Source organism: Drosophila teissieri, chromosome 2R (genome assembly GCF_016746235.2).
Source record: "Drosophila teissieri strain GT53w chromosome 2R, Prin_Dtei_1.1, whole genome shotgun sequence".
Taxonomy (NCBI): Eukaryota; Metazoa; Arthropoda; class Insecta; order Diptera; family Drosophilidae; genus Drosophila; species Drosophila teissieri.
Genome location: NC_053030.1, coordinates 13,882,553 through 13,894,784, shown reverse-complemented (window position 1 = coordinate 13,894,784; position 12,232 = coordinate 13,882,553). Strand labels below are relative to the sequence as shown.

At 45.8% G+C, this 12,232-nt stretch overlaps 2 protein-coding genes across 2 annotated transcripts; both read left to right on the top strand.

Moving 5' to 3' along the window:
• The first annotated feature begins 229 nt into the window (after nucleotides 1-229).
• Nucleotides 230-1,267, top strand: LOC122614463 (glandular kallikrein). Its single transcript, XM_043789027.1, has 4 exons — nucleotides 230-455; nucleotides 520-565; nucleotides 627-763; nucleotides 825-1,267. Exons 1-4 carry the CDS (start codon nucleotides 230-232, stop codon nucleotides 1,265-1,267), a joined length of 852 nt encoding a protein of 283 aa, XP_043644962.1.
• A 10,353-nt stretch (nucleotides 1,268-11,620) lies between these two features.
• LOC122614737 lies at nucleotides 11,621-12,109 on the top strand. Its single transcript, XM_043789384.1, has 3 exons — nucleotides 11,621-11,679; nucleotides 11,744-11,937; nucleotides 12,000-12,109. Exons 1-3 carry the CDS (start codon nucleotides 11,633-11,635, stop codon nucleotides 12,107-12,109), a joined length of 351 nt encoding a protein of 116 aa, XP_043645319.1. The 5' UTR covers nucleotides 11,621-11,632.
• Nucleotides 12,110-12,232: the final 123 nt, after the last annotated feature.

The window sequence follows — 12,232 nt, the reverse complement described above, 5'->3', positions numbered from 1 at the left end:
ACACACACCCATTGACTGAGTTCGATTACAAAGAGTACCAATTATCAAAATATATTTCTATACTTTTTATGAAATAAGAGCAAGCTACATCTATAATAACAAATGATTATAATATAGGCTTCATTGTTGCACGTCATTAATTGCTGATAAGCAGCGGAATGCGAGGGTATTTCCAATGAGCTCAATGAAAGTGTCACCAGTACCATCCGTGTTTTAAGCGAGATAAGTAATGTTGGCCATCCATTCGGGTTTTTTCGCGATCAAAATCATGTTGCTCTGGCGAGGGGTTACGTCCCAGTTCCTTGAGTCGGACTGCGGCTACCCTGGCATCACACCCAAAATAATGAATGGTCAGAATGCTGAAGTCAGAAACAATCCTTGGATGGCATATATATTCAAATATAATAATGAGGGAGTAGCTGAGCTCGTATGCGGGGGAACTCTCATTCACAAAGGTAAGACAAATAGATTAGTTCAGTTCAGCTCTCGTTTCACTCTTACCATCACTCTTTCCTGAAGAGTTCGTTTTGACTGCAGCCCATTGCATCGCAAGAGACCACATACTGTGAGTCCTTCTCAATATCAAAACAGAATAACAAACATTTCTAAAATTTCGTTTGATCTAGTGCCGTGCGTCTGGGAGAACATAGTACATCAAGGTATTATGCAGTGACCAAGGCCTTTCGGAACAAGAACTTTACAATTACAGATTATAGCCACGATATAGGGATACTTCGAATACAACCAGAGGTGCAGTTTAATGGTAATTCGATCACAGCCATTCTTCTGGTTAAAAAGATTTTCTAACAACTTAGCTCACAAAGCTTTCATCAGACCCGTGTGCATCATCACGGATCCCACAAAAGTGCCCAATGTCAAAACCTTCCGGGCTGCCGGTTGGGGAAGAACGGAAAACGAGACATTTTCGAGAGCGCTGAAAACCGTAGAGTTGAACGAACTCAATGCATCCGAGTGCTACAACATATTTGGGATGAACCTAACCGAGAGCCAAATCTGCGCAGGACATCCGAACGGGGACACCTGTGTGGGCGACTCTGGAGGTCCGTTGATTCATCCGGTGTATATGGATGGGTCTCTGCGGTACGTGCAACTTGGAATCACAAGTTTTGGAAGGTCGGATTGCCGCAGTGGAGGAGTTTATACCCGGCTATCATGCTTTATTGACTGGATTCTTATGGTGGTAAACACCTACACGGTACGCAGTCCTCCGATGATACAGTTTCGACGAGGATCTTTCGGTAAATAAATATAAATAAATATTATTTTTCCAAATTCACTGCGACTTTACTTACATTCTACAAAGCTCGAGTACTAGCGGTTTCAAATTGAACGCTCTTAAGTCAAAAAGGAAAAACTAACCGATTGATGAGCTGTATTTTTGGGCACAAGTGAAAGCAGTAAAATGCAGCTAGAAATTTCTCATAATTCACATTTTTATTGCCGGCCGGATGGTCAAAACTTTGTCCATTTCCTAAGCGCTGAGCTGCAAAAGTAACAAGTTTTTTGGGGCCCGCTTTTGTCCAGGCTCATTACCGTATTGCGTTCCCCATCGGCTTCCCTCTTAACCTTCCAAGTGGAAGCTACTCGCCACTTGCCACTTGCCGCTGGCTGCTGGCTGCTTGTTTGTGCCGCAAATGAACGGAAATGGTGAAACTTTTAATTGAAACCATAAATTTTGCGTGGTTTCTGTGCCCACGGAATTTGTCGCACTCCGCCCCCCAGTTTCGACTAACCTCCACTTCGGCCACCTTCGCCCTGTTAAGAAGTGCAATTAGCGCCGTCCTGAAAGAGGCCAAATCCCTGGCCTGCCCGCGTTTTTGACCAACCAACTAACCCAGCAGCCAGCCAGCCAGGTGGGATGCCCAAATTGCCCTCGTAACTTTGGCCAGCTCAGCAGATCGGGATCCAGGAGATCCGGAGATTCGTTAGTTTCGCTCGACATATTCGACGGTGTATTTGTGCGCCGGAAATGGCGAATGATTAAAATGGGCGTGCCATAATTTCCGCCGTGCTCCAAACGAACGGGAAATTGTCGAGATGAGAGCTCCTAATTGAAAAGGACGAAGCCAGTGAAGGAGCGCTCCCGACTCCAACAACAAGTTGTTGCCGCAGATTCGTATCATCCACATCAGCAGCATCCATCCAGCGTTCGATGGGCGCCTTTCAAAATTCAATTTCCTGCACTTAAATGGCTTGGCAGTTACTTTGGAAACAGACTTCCATGTTCTGTATCGATGTGATTCACAATTAAGTTGGCTCATTGATCGCACGAACGAATTTAATTTGCTAAAGTACATTTCGCCCAAAAAATGTATATTATATATAATTTTAATTTTTAGAGAACAGCCTAAAGCCAAATATGTAGGTCACACTTTGAGTTATATCTCGCCACAACTTGCATTGAATTTTCCATTTGCTGACTGTGAATAGGAGATATGAATCGAATGCTGGTTGATTTAGAGCACCGCGAAAATATTTGGGCCTGGCTAATATTTCAAATATCCGACTGCCCTGCTCCGAAATTTGTGCTTTCTGCTCTACGCCATTTTGTGTGCCACTTTCGATATTGATTTTGTTTGGCATAAATATGGTATGTTTGCTCATTTTTGTTGCCGCTGTTGTGGCTGCCACTTCCACTCTGGTTACGTTTTTATTATTTCTTCATCTTCTTTTTGCAATTTTTTTTGGTTTTTTTGCCAGTCAAACAGCGTGCAGAGCGCCCCTTCCGCCCCTGTGGCAATATTTTTAATTTGCCAAATGGCACAGTCAGCCAAGTGAAAGCCATACCTATACATGATACTTCGGCACGGAGTGGTTGTGGGTTTTGTGTACGTGTGTGTGTGTGTGTGTGGCATGTGGCATGTGGAAAAAAAGGAGAAACCACAGCAGGAATTTTAATAATTCTAATGCGAGCTTTGCGAGTTTGCGAGCTCTGCCCGCTGTAGCAATCACACTAAATCGATATTTCGCCTTGCCAATCGAATGATTTACGATGACAATCGAGAGTCCCATTTCCGCCGGATGCAGACGTACTCCACACGCATCATCGCCTCATTAGCGGGAATCAGTGGGAAACAGCGGGAAGCGGCGGAAAAACCGCAAACTTTTATGGCACACACTGGAAAATTTAATGCGCATAATTCATGGCATATTACGAACACTTCATTTTGGGCTACGCTTGAGCTTGGATGGCTGTGTTTTTGGCAATAAATTCGACGAGAATGGGAAAAATCTGAATGGGCGAGGACAAAGTTTTGTTGCTTAAGTAAACTTGAAAAGTTTCAAGACATAAAAGTTTGTTGTGAAAGTCACACGAAAGTTGAATGCAATAAATCTGCACGTTGCTGCCACCAAAGCGAACCGAAAAAGGCATCTCTCTAAAATTGTGCAATGCGCTGCCTTTTCCCCAAGCCAAATCCGTTAAAACCCGTTACCATTTGCCCACCAAAAAGTGCAAAAAAAAAAAAGAACCGAGCAGCATAAAAAGAATTCACTGCAAGCCGGGGAAAAAATCAAAAAAAAACAAAAAAATGGGGGGAAAAAAATTATAGTGGAGAAGGGATGAGAAAAACTTTCAGCGCATTCTTGGCTGATAAATGGGCAACGAAATCTTGAAACACAGGCGCAGATTTCTGCCAGTACGAGGAGTACTATATATAACACATTCCGTGCCACGTCACGGCCAGAACTGCAATGCAGGATGGCTCTTGACCACTCCGGCCGGAATGCCAAATGGGAGCTGCTAGCTGGAGTGCTAATTATTATTAAGGCCAGGCCATTGCGGATGGCTCAGGTGCGTGGGCATTCGAATCGAGATGTGCCACCAACTTGGCTGCCTATTAAAAACTTTCGACGGCACACATGCAACTAGCTGCAACTGCAACCTCAAACTGCCTGGCACTGCGAAGCAATCAAAAGTTGGCAACATTGCCTTTATGCCTGACAATTGAGTCGAGGCCTGGTGCCACGATGGCTTTAATTTTCACGAGCCACAACGCTGGCGGTAACCCAGTTAGAAAGCCGAAAGTGTCCTTGTGCCACATGCAAAATAAAAAGAAAATAAAGCCCCGGGGAACTGCCGGCAATCTTGGCCGTAACTAGTAAGAGAGTGGATTCGTTGTGGCAGGCAGGCTGGCTTAAAACGCAGTCCATCACAGTGCTGCCCTCCTCCTTTGCCAGTCGCCACTGCTTTATGCCAGGAGGTCCCTCTTTTTATCATTATGTGGCAGTTGCGGCTTAATTGCAACGAAAGCGCACGGCTTCCTCCAGCAATTTGCAGTGCGGCCGAGACTTAATCACATGGACGACACGGCGCCACATAAACTTAATCTCTGCGCCAGGTGAGCGAAGTGCAGGACGAAACAGGAAGGACCTTTCTCCAGCACTGTTATGAATGCCCAGCCATGCACATGCCTTTCTTAATCATCACCATTATTATTATTATTATTATTATCGATGCAGCTTCCTTACCCAGTTCGGAATTTCCTGCGAGCTTTAAGCTGGCTGTGCTTCAACTAATTAGCCTCGTTTAAGTTACAGTTTTCGAAAGTTAAACACGCTCTCTGATGCAATTAGCAGACTTACCGAGTTTATGAAAGTTTTGCCAACACTCTTGCCGCTTTTTGCACCTAATTAATTTGCCTCTCGCAATAGGGAACTTCACAGTGACGCGAACTGTGACAGCCGGCGAAGCAGTCACAGTCAAAGTCGCAGTCACAGTGCCCGAAAATGCACATTTACGGTAATGTGCTGCCGAAACAAAAAAAAGGTGGAGCGAAAATAAAAACAGAGCTTTTGAATTGATAATTTTTATGCGGTCCACCCCGTAATTGGAAAAGTTTCCCCATTTTAATTAAAACATTTAACTTAATGCAAAATGCAGCACAACAAGAACGAAAACATCCACAATGGGAAAAGTTGCGCCGGCAAAATGTGCTGGACATTTTGAATGACTTTGCTTGGTCGGCCAAGTGCAACGCATCGCTCATACGCCCCGTGTGCGGCACGGCACACTGCTGGTTAATTATGAATTGCCAGTGCCGAGTGGCCGATAGTGGCTGCCATAAGCATTAAGCACATTGCTCATACGCTTCGTAAAACACTTACACTGTCCAAACGCCTCGAGTAACGCTTGCAACATTACTCATACGCCCCGCATGCCACTCAATGTGTTGTGCCGTGCAAAGATGCAGGATCTCAGCTCGGTTTTGGCTATGTGGCCGCATTACGGATTCCAGATTCCGGATTCCGGATTCCGCTCGCAGCTTATGCGATTTAGCCGACAAGACAAATAGTTCCATGTAATTTGCTTGTATGTCAAACGACTCGCATATGTCAAATGTCAAACGCTGTCCCACAGCCATTTTTCTCCATCTCAGCATTGCTTTTGCTCGGCATTGCGTCCTCCCTCCTTGCTGGTGTCGACATGTGCGAGCTGCTGGCAAAGTTTTGCAAACAATAAATTACTATTACAATGACAATTCGACCCGCAGTCGCAGTCGGGCATTTTTTACGCTTCGGTTACATTTCCGTTTCAGCTTTTTCCGCATGTGTGGGCTGCATGTATCTTGTGCCACTGATCAATGCGAGATCACGTTGTTCAGATTCTTCGGGATTAGCCTGTAGTGCCAGTGCCGGTGGCAGCGTCAGTGCCCAAAGATGTCTATAATGCCAGGAGGAGAGTGGCAGAAGAGTGATGTCTGAAAACAAAAACAGCATTCCGGTTAGCCGGATGTCTGGCCAGCTGGCTGGATTAACACTTGAGTTCCAAGCAGAAAAGGAAAAATCCAAGGCAAAGGCAAATAAACCAGCAGCCCAGACACATCGACTTGCGCTAGACTGGGCAAAGAAAATATTGTTCCTGCCCCGCCGGCTAATGCCGAAATGTCAAAGCTTAAAGTCGGACGTAGAGTCCGGAGTGTCCGCAGTGTCCGTAGTGTCCGGGTCCGGGTCCGAATCCGGGTAATGCTGTGTTTTTCCTAGCCCGAGCCTTGTGTTTTAATCAGTCAGCAGACGTCAGAAGTAATTAAGTGAGCCTGGAGCAGGAGCTAGTTGCTAATTGAATGAGCTTACCTCGGCCCGTTGCCACTGCCACTGACACTGCCACTGCCACTCGGCGTTTATTTGATTTATTAATTTGGCCAGGCCTCACTGACGCAATCGATTACCTAAACGAAGTCGGACTCGATCTCTCTTCCGTTCGTTTGCGGTAGTCCTTTGGCAAGCCGAAAGGAAGTTTGCGTCAGCTTTTATTTACGCAAACCGAAACATATTAAAAATTTACGGCTCGTTTACTGCGATTTGTTCAATTAAGTCGATACGTTTCCGGAACCTCTGCCCCCCAACCCTCTCCCATTTCACCATCGAGGCCGTGGTCCTTTCCCCATCCTGCGGCTGCCTCCATCAAAGTTGGATGGCAACTTCAGTGTGCTTCGTCTGCTTCTCTTGGCTGCCACTTTTAATTTTCTTCAAGTTTATTTGCCGCTTTCCTGTGATTGCTTCATCCCTTTCATTCGCTAAGCCCCCTCTTTCATCTCCACCCCACCCCCACCCATCGCAGCAGCTTTCCTTTTTAATTTTTATTGAATTGGCTCTTGTTACTGCTTAGACTTTGGATTGAAATTAAACGAGCGTGGTTTATGGCTGCAGTCGCCGGGAAGGAGTGAAATTTAATCAAGTTATGCACTGCTTGGCTAGCAGGGTGGCTGCCAACAAAGAAAACAAGTCTCGAGTGGCCGGCCATTGTTTAAGCCAAGGCAAAACTTTGCCAGCTCCAAACTTAATTAAAAAAAAAAAAATACAATCGAAGCGAGTCGCAAATTCACAGCGCCCGGATCATTCCCCTGGGCCAATACATATCCGCTGGATAAGCACATATTTGATGGCACTGAGCCCACTGCACTGCACAGCAATGGGCTGCCTACTGCACAAAGCTAATGATGGCCGGGACCGCGAAATTGCGCGTAACTTGGCATAATATTGACCAATATGGCTAATTGCGTATACGCCGTGCTGGACTCGAGTGCAGCAACTGACTGCCGACCGCAAACAGGCGAGCACACACGTGAGGCAACCGCCACAAAGGGAAGCCGTGCACATCAACGTAATAATTGTAATAATACAGATGCCGACACTTGCGGACAACAACTGCGTACTGGCACACAGCCAGGCAGCAGGTCAACAAGTAAGTAAGTATGTACCTTATACATATATGTATGTGTACGTGTGCACAAGTGCAACATCTCCATCATCGGCATCATCATCGTCGTGGCCGGAGGTTGCAGGTCGGAGGTCGGAGGTCGGAGGTCGGAGGTCGCCAGTCCTGCGCTTGATAATGCTGTTGCGTCAGGAAACTTGAAATGAATTTGCATAAACTTCGGGCCCCGTCTTCCTGAGTCCCAAATTGAAATATGCCAGGCTGCCAAAACAAAAGCCAACCAACGGCAGCAGCAGCAGCAGGAGAAGCAGCAGCAGGTAAAGGAGGGCCACTCCACGTCCCTTGTCCTTCGTGCTACGTTCTGCGTCCTTCGTCCTGCGGCCTGTCGACAAGGGTTAAGAAATAGGTTTTAGGGTTGCCACGTTGGCAAGCTGACTTTATTTGCAATATGGAAATATTTTTCATTACCTTGTCTCCAACGGAACCCAGTTTAGTGCCCCATCCCCCAACTCTGTGCCATGTCAATCGCTGGCTGTCAAGACGCTGGAACTCGTATCTGCACTGCTTGTGGTTCCAGCATGCGGATGTAGATACGGATGTGTATGCGGATGCGGATGTGTATGCGGATGGGGATGGGGCTGCGGCGCTTGTCTTGGCATATTTTATGGCAATATTTTTGATATTCCCTGTTAGTCGCTCAACCACTTATATGCCAATTTCGCAGCCAAACTCGGGTGAAGTGAATTGAAGCGAAGCCAAATCTTCTTGTGTCTGGGCTTTAACTTCTAGCAAACAAAGGACACTTCCTAATGGAAGTTTAATCCATGCTCAGCACTAGTCTCTATTCTAGCCAATTTTGCATGAATGTGATGTGAAATATAAAAGTATAATCTTTAAGGTCCAAGGACAATAACTATCAAAGTCCAAGCACTTCATAGATTTCCACATACATTTTTCTGAGCTGAAAGGTAAAGCTGAAACGGAAATGATGATATAAAATATGAATAATTATTAAAACGATGAGTATGTGAATATACTTGAAGTAGCATAATTAAATCAAATCAAATCGTGGACACATAATTGCACCCATGCCTTGAACGTCCTTTTACTCACTACTACTTACTTCGAGCACTTCGAGCAGCGGTGACCATATGCCAACCCATCGATCCCGCTTAATGACCACTCGACCTGAACTGACTGCGCTCGATGTGCCCTTGCTGTTGGCTCCACTGACAGATGCGGATGTGGATATGCGGATGTGCGGATGTGCGAATATGTGTCGAGAGGGCTGAGAGCGAAAGTCACCGAGGCTGGTCCAACAATTGAGCCATTGAGTACCGATAAAGTCATTCCCGGAGCATTCGCATATATGCACTATACTCTGGATTCCAGATATACTCGTATGTATGTACATATCCATGCATACGTGCGGCATTAGTGGTAATCCTAGTTTGCCAGATTGTGCTTATGCCACTCGTTTAAATTGAATTGCCACGGCGCTGCGCCAGCGACTTTTAATGCGTTCCATGCAAATAGCGGCGCTCCTTCAGCGCCAACAGCCGGGCACGGACAACAATTACGCGCATTATCCTTTCGACTGGACTCGGACACGGACACGGACACGGACCCGGACACGAATCCGGATCCGGACGATAACACGGCGTTTGCTTAAACAAGCATAAATGCGAAGCGCTAAAAGGACACTAACAGCGAAACGGAAGCGAAGCTGTTTAATCCGCTGGTCGCAGGATCAATGCTCTATAAATATTTAAAAAGTAAATAAAATTTAAAAAAAATGTATATGATTCCTAGACAAAATCTCATTACAACTCAACTAATTTGGTGTGATATAAAATATAAGAAAAGATGTCTTCATCGTAAAGAATGCTTATTGTGCAATATACCCAAAATGAATAAGTATTAAAATAGTTTATAACCTTTTAAAATTATATTAGAAAAATTATTTTAAATTGGCTTCTAAATCAGGAGGCTCCTCCTCGGACAGCGCATAAATGCTCTGAAATTTTAATTTGGCTAAGTAGCAGCCAGTGACAGACAGCGGCACCAGGATGCGAATACCTTGTTAGCGGACGGCACTCGGATTCGACCCAGAGATACCCTGCATTCCCCAGCGAATCGAGTGCCCTTGCACTTCATTCCGTGGCCCAGAATGACCCAACCCCTCAGCGCCCTGATACCCTGCTTAGCTCGAAAAAACGCTAATTTAATTTTAACTTTGTGCATCCTTTCCTCGGACCTTCTGCAGGATCTTCTGCAGGACCTCCTCCGCTGCCTGGCCGTATATATGTATGTTTGTACACTGCCCACTCCAACCGCCTTGTGTTTGATTTCGCTGTCAGCGTCTTTGGCACACTTTTGCAGCGCATTAGAGGGCTCAACTTTGCGGGGAGTGGGGGGTTGGAAGTTAAAGTCAGAAACGGAGACGGTATACAAAAAAATACAAAAAGAGAAAAAAAAATGAATCTCGAAGCGGACGCGAAAGAGTAAAAGTAAAATATTTGTCCTGCCACGGCCATCGCAAGTGAACAGCGCTGATTGCGGCACTAAAACGAAACGGGTTCTTGTGCGGCGATAAGATTTTCAGCATCACCATCACCATCACCATCATCCGAGTGCCGACTGCCAACTGCCAACTGGCAACTGCCCTTTTCATTGGACTGCCAAGTTAATCGGTGCGAAGTTTGGCCATCCCCGTCTAATGTGCTTGGCCAAACTTTTGGGCCCGGCTCAAAGGCAGTTGGCACCTCGGACCGCTTTCAGTTATTTACGCAGCGTCGCCTGAACCTGACAATCAGCAGCAATTTGCCGCAGCTCCTGGAATTCGCACTCCAGTCCCGTCCACATCCACATCCGCATTCGCATTCGCATCCGCATCCGAATTCTTATTCTTATTCTTATTCAGAAAGCATCCGATAAGCATAACAGTTGTCGTCGTGCCGCCGGCTTACACCTTGGAATCCGATTTTTAGGGTGGGTTCAGCGGCAGTGATGAGCAAAAAAGCTTTCAAATGAAATAAGACATGTAATTACTTGTTAAATATTCCTATTTATAAAGCTCATTTTAAATATTATAGTATATAAATAAGATTTCAGTATTAACAACTGCCTATCTGACAGTAATTAGCCAATCTAAGGCACATCTCCTACTATAGTAAGGATATATAAGGGGTGGTATTTTTCCAGCGCTGAATGAGCAAACAAAAAGGACGTATTGGCACCTCTGGTGGCTTCGCTGGTTTCAGTGGGTGGCTGCTGCCAACAAATCGTCGCCAGATGGCGGCGACAATAAAACGTTTTACAATGTAACCAAGGCGACGACAAGGAGCAGGATCCGTGTGGCCATGTGGCCATGTGTGGACAACAATGTGCAACAAAGTTCATAATTGTTTATGGCGACGGCTTCGATTTGATTTTTATGTCTTCGGGGCTTGGGGCAGTGATTGAGTGTGGGTCCGGCCATAACTAAGCCTTCATGCCACACAGCCAAGGGGAAAAAGTTGTAACTGCTAGCAATCAACTTATTTAAAGAACCCTTAGAGTTTTTAAATCCACTAGCAATTCAATTAAACACTTTAGGAATATTCCGCAAACTTTCGAAACCATTTAAAATTTAAATGCGTGCATGAAATGGGACTTTAAGTTCACCCTATGCATCTATGGTACTGAAGGTATTACATTGCGACACATAAGTTGCTTTTCGTTTTCTATTTGGCTTAATGGCATAGAAACATTAGGGATGAAATTTCAGACTATAATATTCCCCAACCTGTGAGCCCCCAACCCCCGCCAGTCCGTTGGCTTCATTATATTGAAACTTTGACGTCGTTATTTTGCATAATTTACAGCTCGCTTGAATGCAGCAGCCAAGTATATTTCTATAACTACGCCGGAGATGGGCGGAAAATGCTGGGGGAAACTGGGAAAATTGTGAGAACTGCGCGTGTCGGTTGTCAACGCTACCTTCGCACATGCGAAACATGCGAAACGTGAACTTCGAGACATCGAGTTAATGATTCGCACTTGTTCGCCCCTGCCACGCCCCCTCCGACATTTGTGAGGCAGTAATGAAGTTGATTTATTACATTACACGACTTCCCAGGATCTTCGATTTCGATTTCGTCGATTTCCGCAGCTCAAAGCACCCAGAGCATTGAACCCTGCAAAGGAAATAGATACGAAAATAGACGCATTGTGACTGCAGAAGTAGCCACCGAAAGTGGAACTGAAACATCTGTTCCGCTGGTTCCGCCGGATCGAACCATTTCCTAGATGGCTATAAATAGACACGGTGATGCCCTAACTCCAAACTCAGACACGCGTCTGCGATCGTCAGCCGTCGTCTAAGGGCTAAATTTAGAATGTGGAGAAGTAGGGCCCGCCAGCCACCCAAAAACATTAGTGTGGAGCTCCAACTTCAGTTGCCTCAGGAGCGCCATGGAGTGCAGAGCTGTTCCCATTCTCCCCACCTACTCACAAGCCTGGTTCGTATCGCTGCCCAGTGTCGCCAAAGAAAACGCCATCTAATAGTTAGTTATTATTGAACAGTGGTACTTCTATGCCCCGGAAACCGTCCCTCTGCCGCACGCTCTTCGACTACGGACCTCTGAATGATCCGGTGATCATACTCATCACGCTAGCCGTCGTAGTTGGATCCTTTTGCCTGCTCAGCGGCTTCATCCTGCTCTGCGTTGTGTCGAAAGCCTGGCAGGATGAGACCTCCGAGGCCATTCTTCTGATGGGTGAGTAACTCAAATAATATCACTTAAATGGATAGTTGCCATGCTGAACTTTCGCTTTCCAGCGATTGGCTTCTTCATCACGGCCTTGTCCTGCGTATCGTGGAAGCTGACGCGAGCTCAGCGAATCTCCCAATTGGTGGATGCCCTCGGCGGAGATACCCAAACGCTTTAGCTTGAGAGTAACTACAGTGAAACATTAAAGAACTAGGAAGGTGCCATGAATTCCAATATACCTGATAAGGCCGAAATAAGGACTACTGCGGAGTAACATTGATCTTAAGTTGTTTTCCCATCT

Excerpts from the sequence above, each read along its gene's own strand:
- LOC122614463 (XM_043789027.1), top strand. The coding sequence starts at position 230 with ATGTTGGCCATCCATTCGGGTTTTTTCGCGATCAAAATCATGTTGCTC. Across the intron at positions 456-519 it reads GGGAACTCTCATTCACAAAG|AGTTCGTTTTGACTGCAGCC; the intron begins GTAAGACAAATA and ends TCTTTCCTGAAG. Across the intron at positions 566-626 it reads ATCGCAAGAGACCACATACT|TGCCGTGCGTCTGGGAGAAC; the intron begins GTGAGTCCTTCT and ends CGTTTGATCTAG.
- LOC122614737 (XM_043789384.1), top strand. The coding sequence starts at position 11,633 with ATGGAGTGCAGAGCTGTTCCCATTCTCCCCACCTACTCACAAGCCTG. Across the intron at positions 11,680-11,743 it reads CCCACCTACTCACAAGCCTG|TGGTACTTCTATGCCCCGGA; the intron begins GTTCGTATCGCT and ends ATTATTGAACAG. Across the intron at positions 11,938-11,999 it reads CGAGGCCATTCTTCTGATGG|CGATTGGCTTCTTCATCACG; the intron begins GTGAGTAACTCA and ends TTCGCTTTCCAG.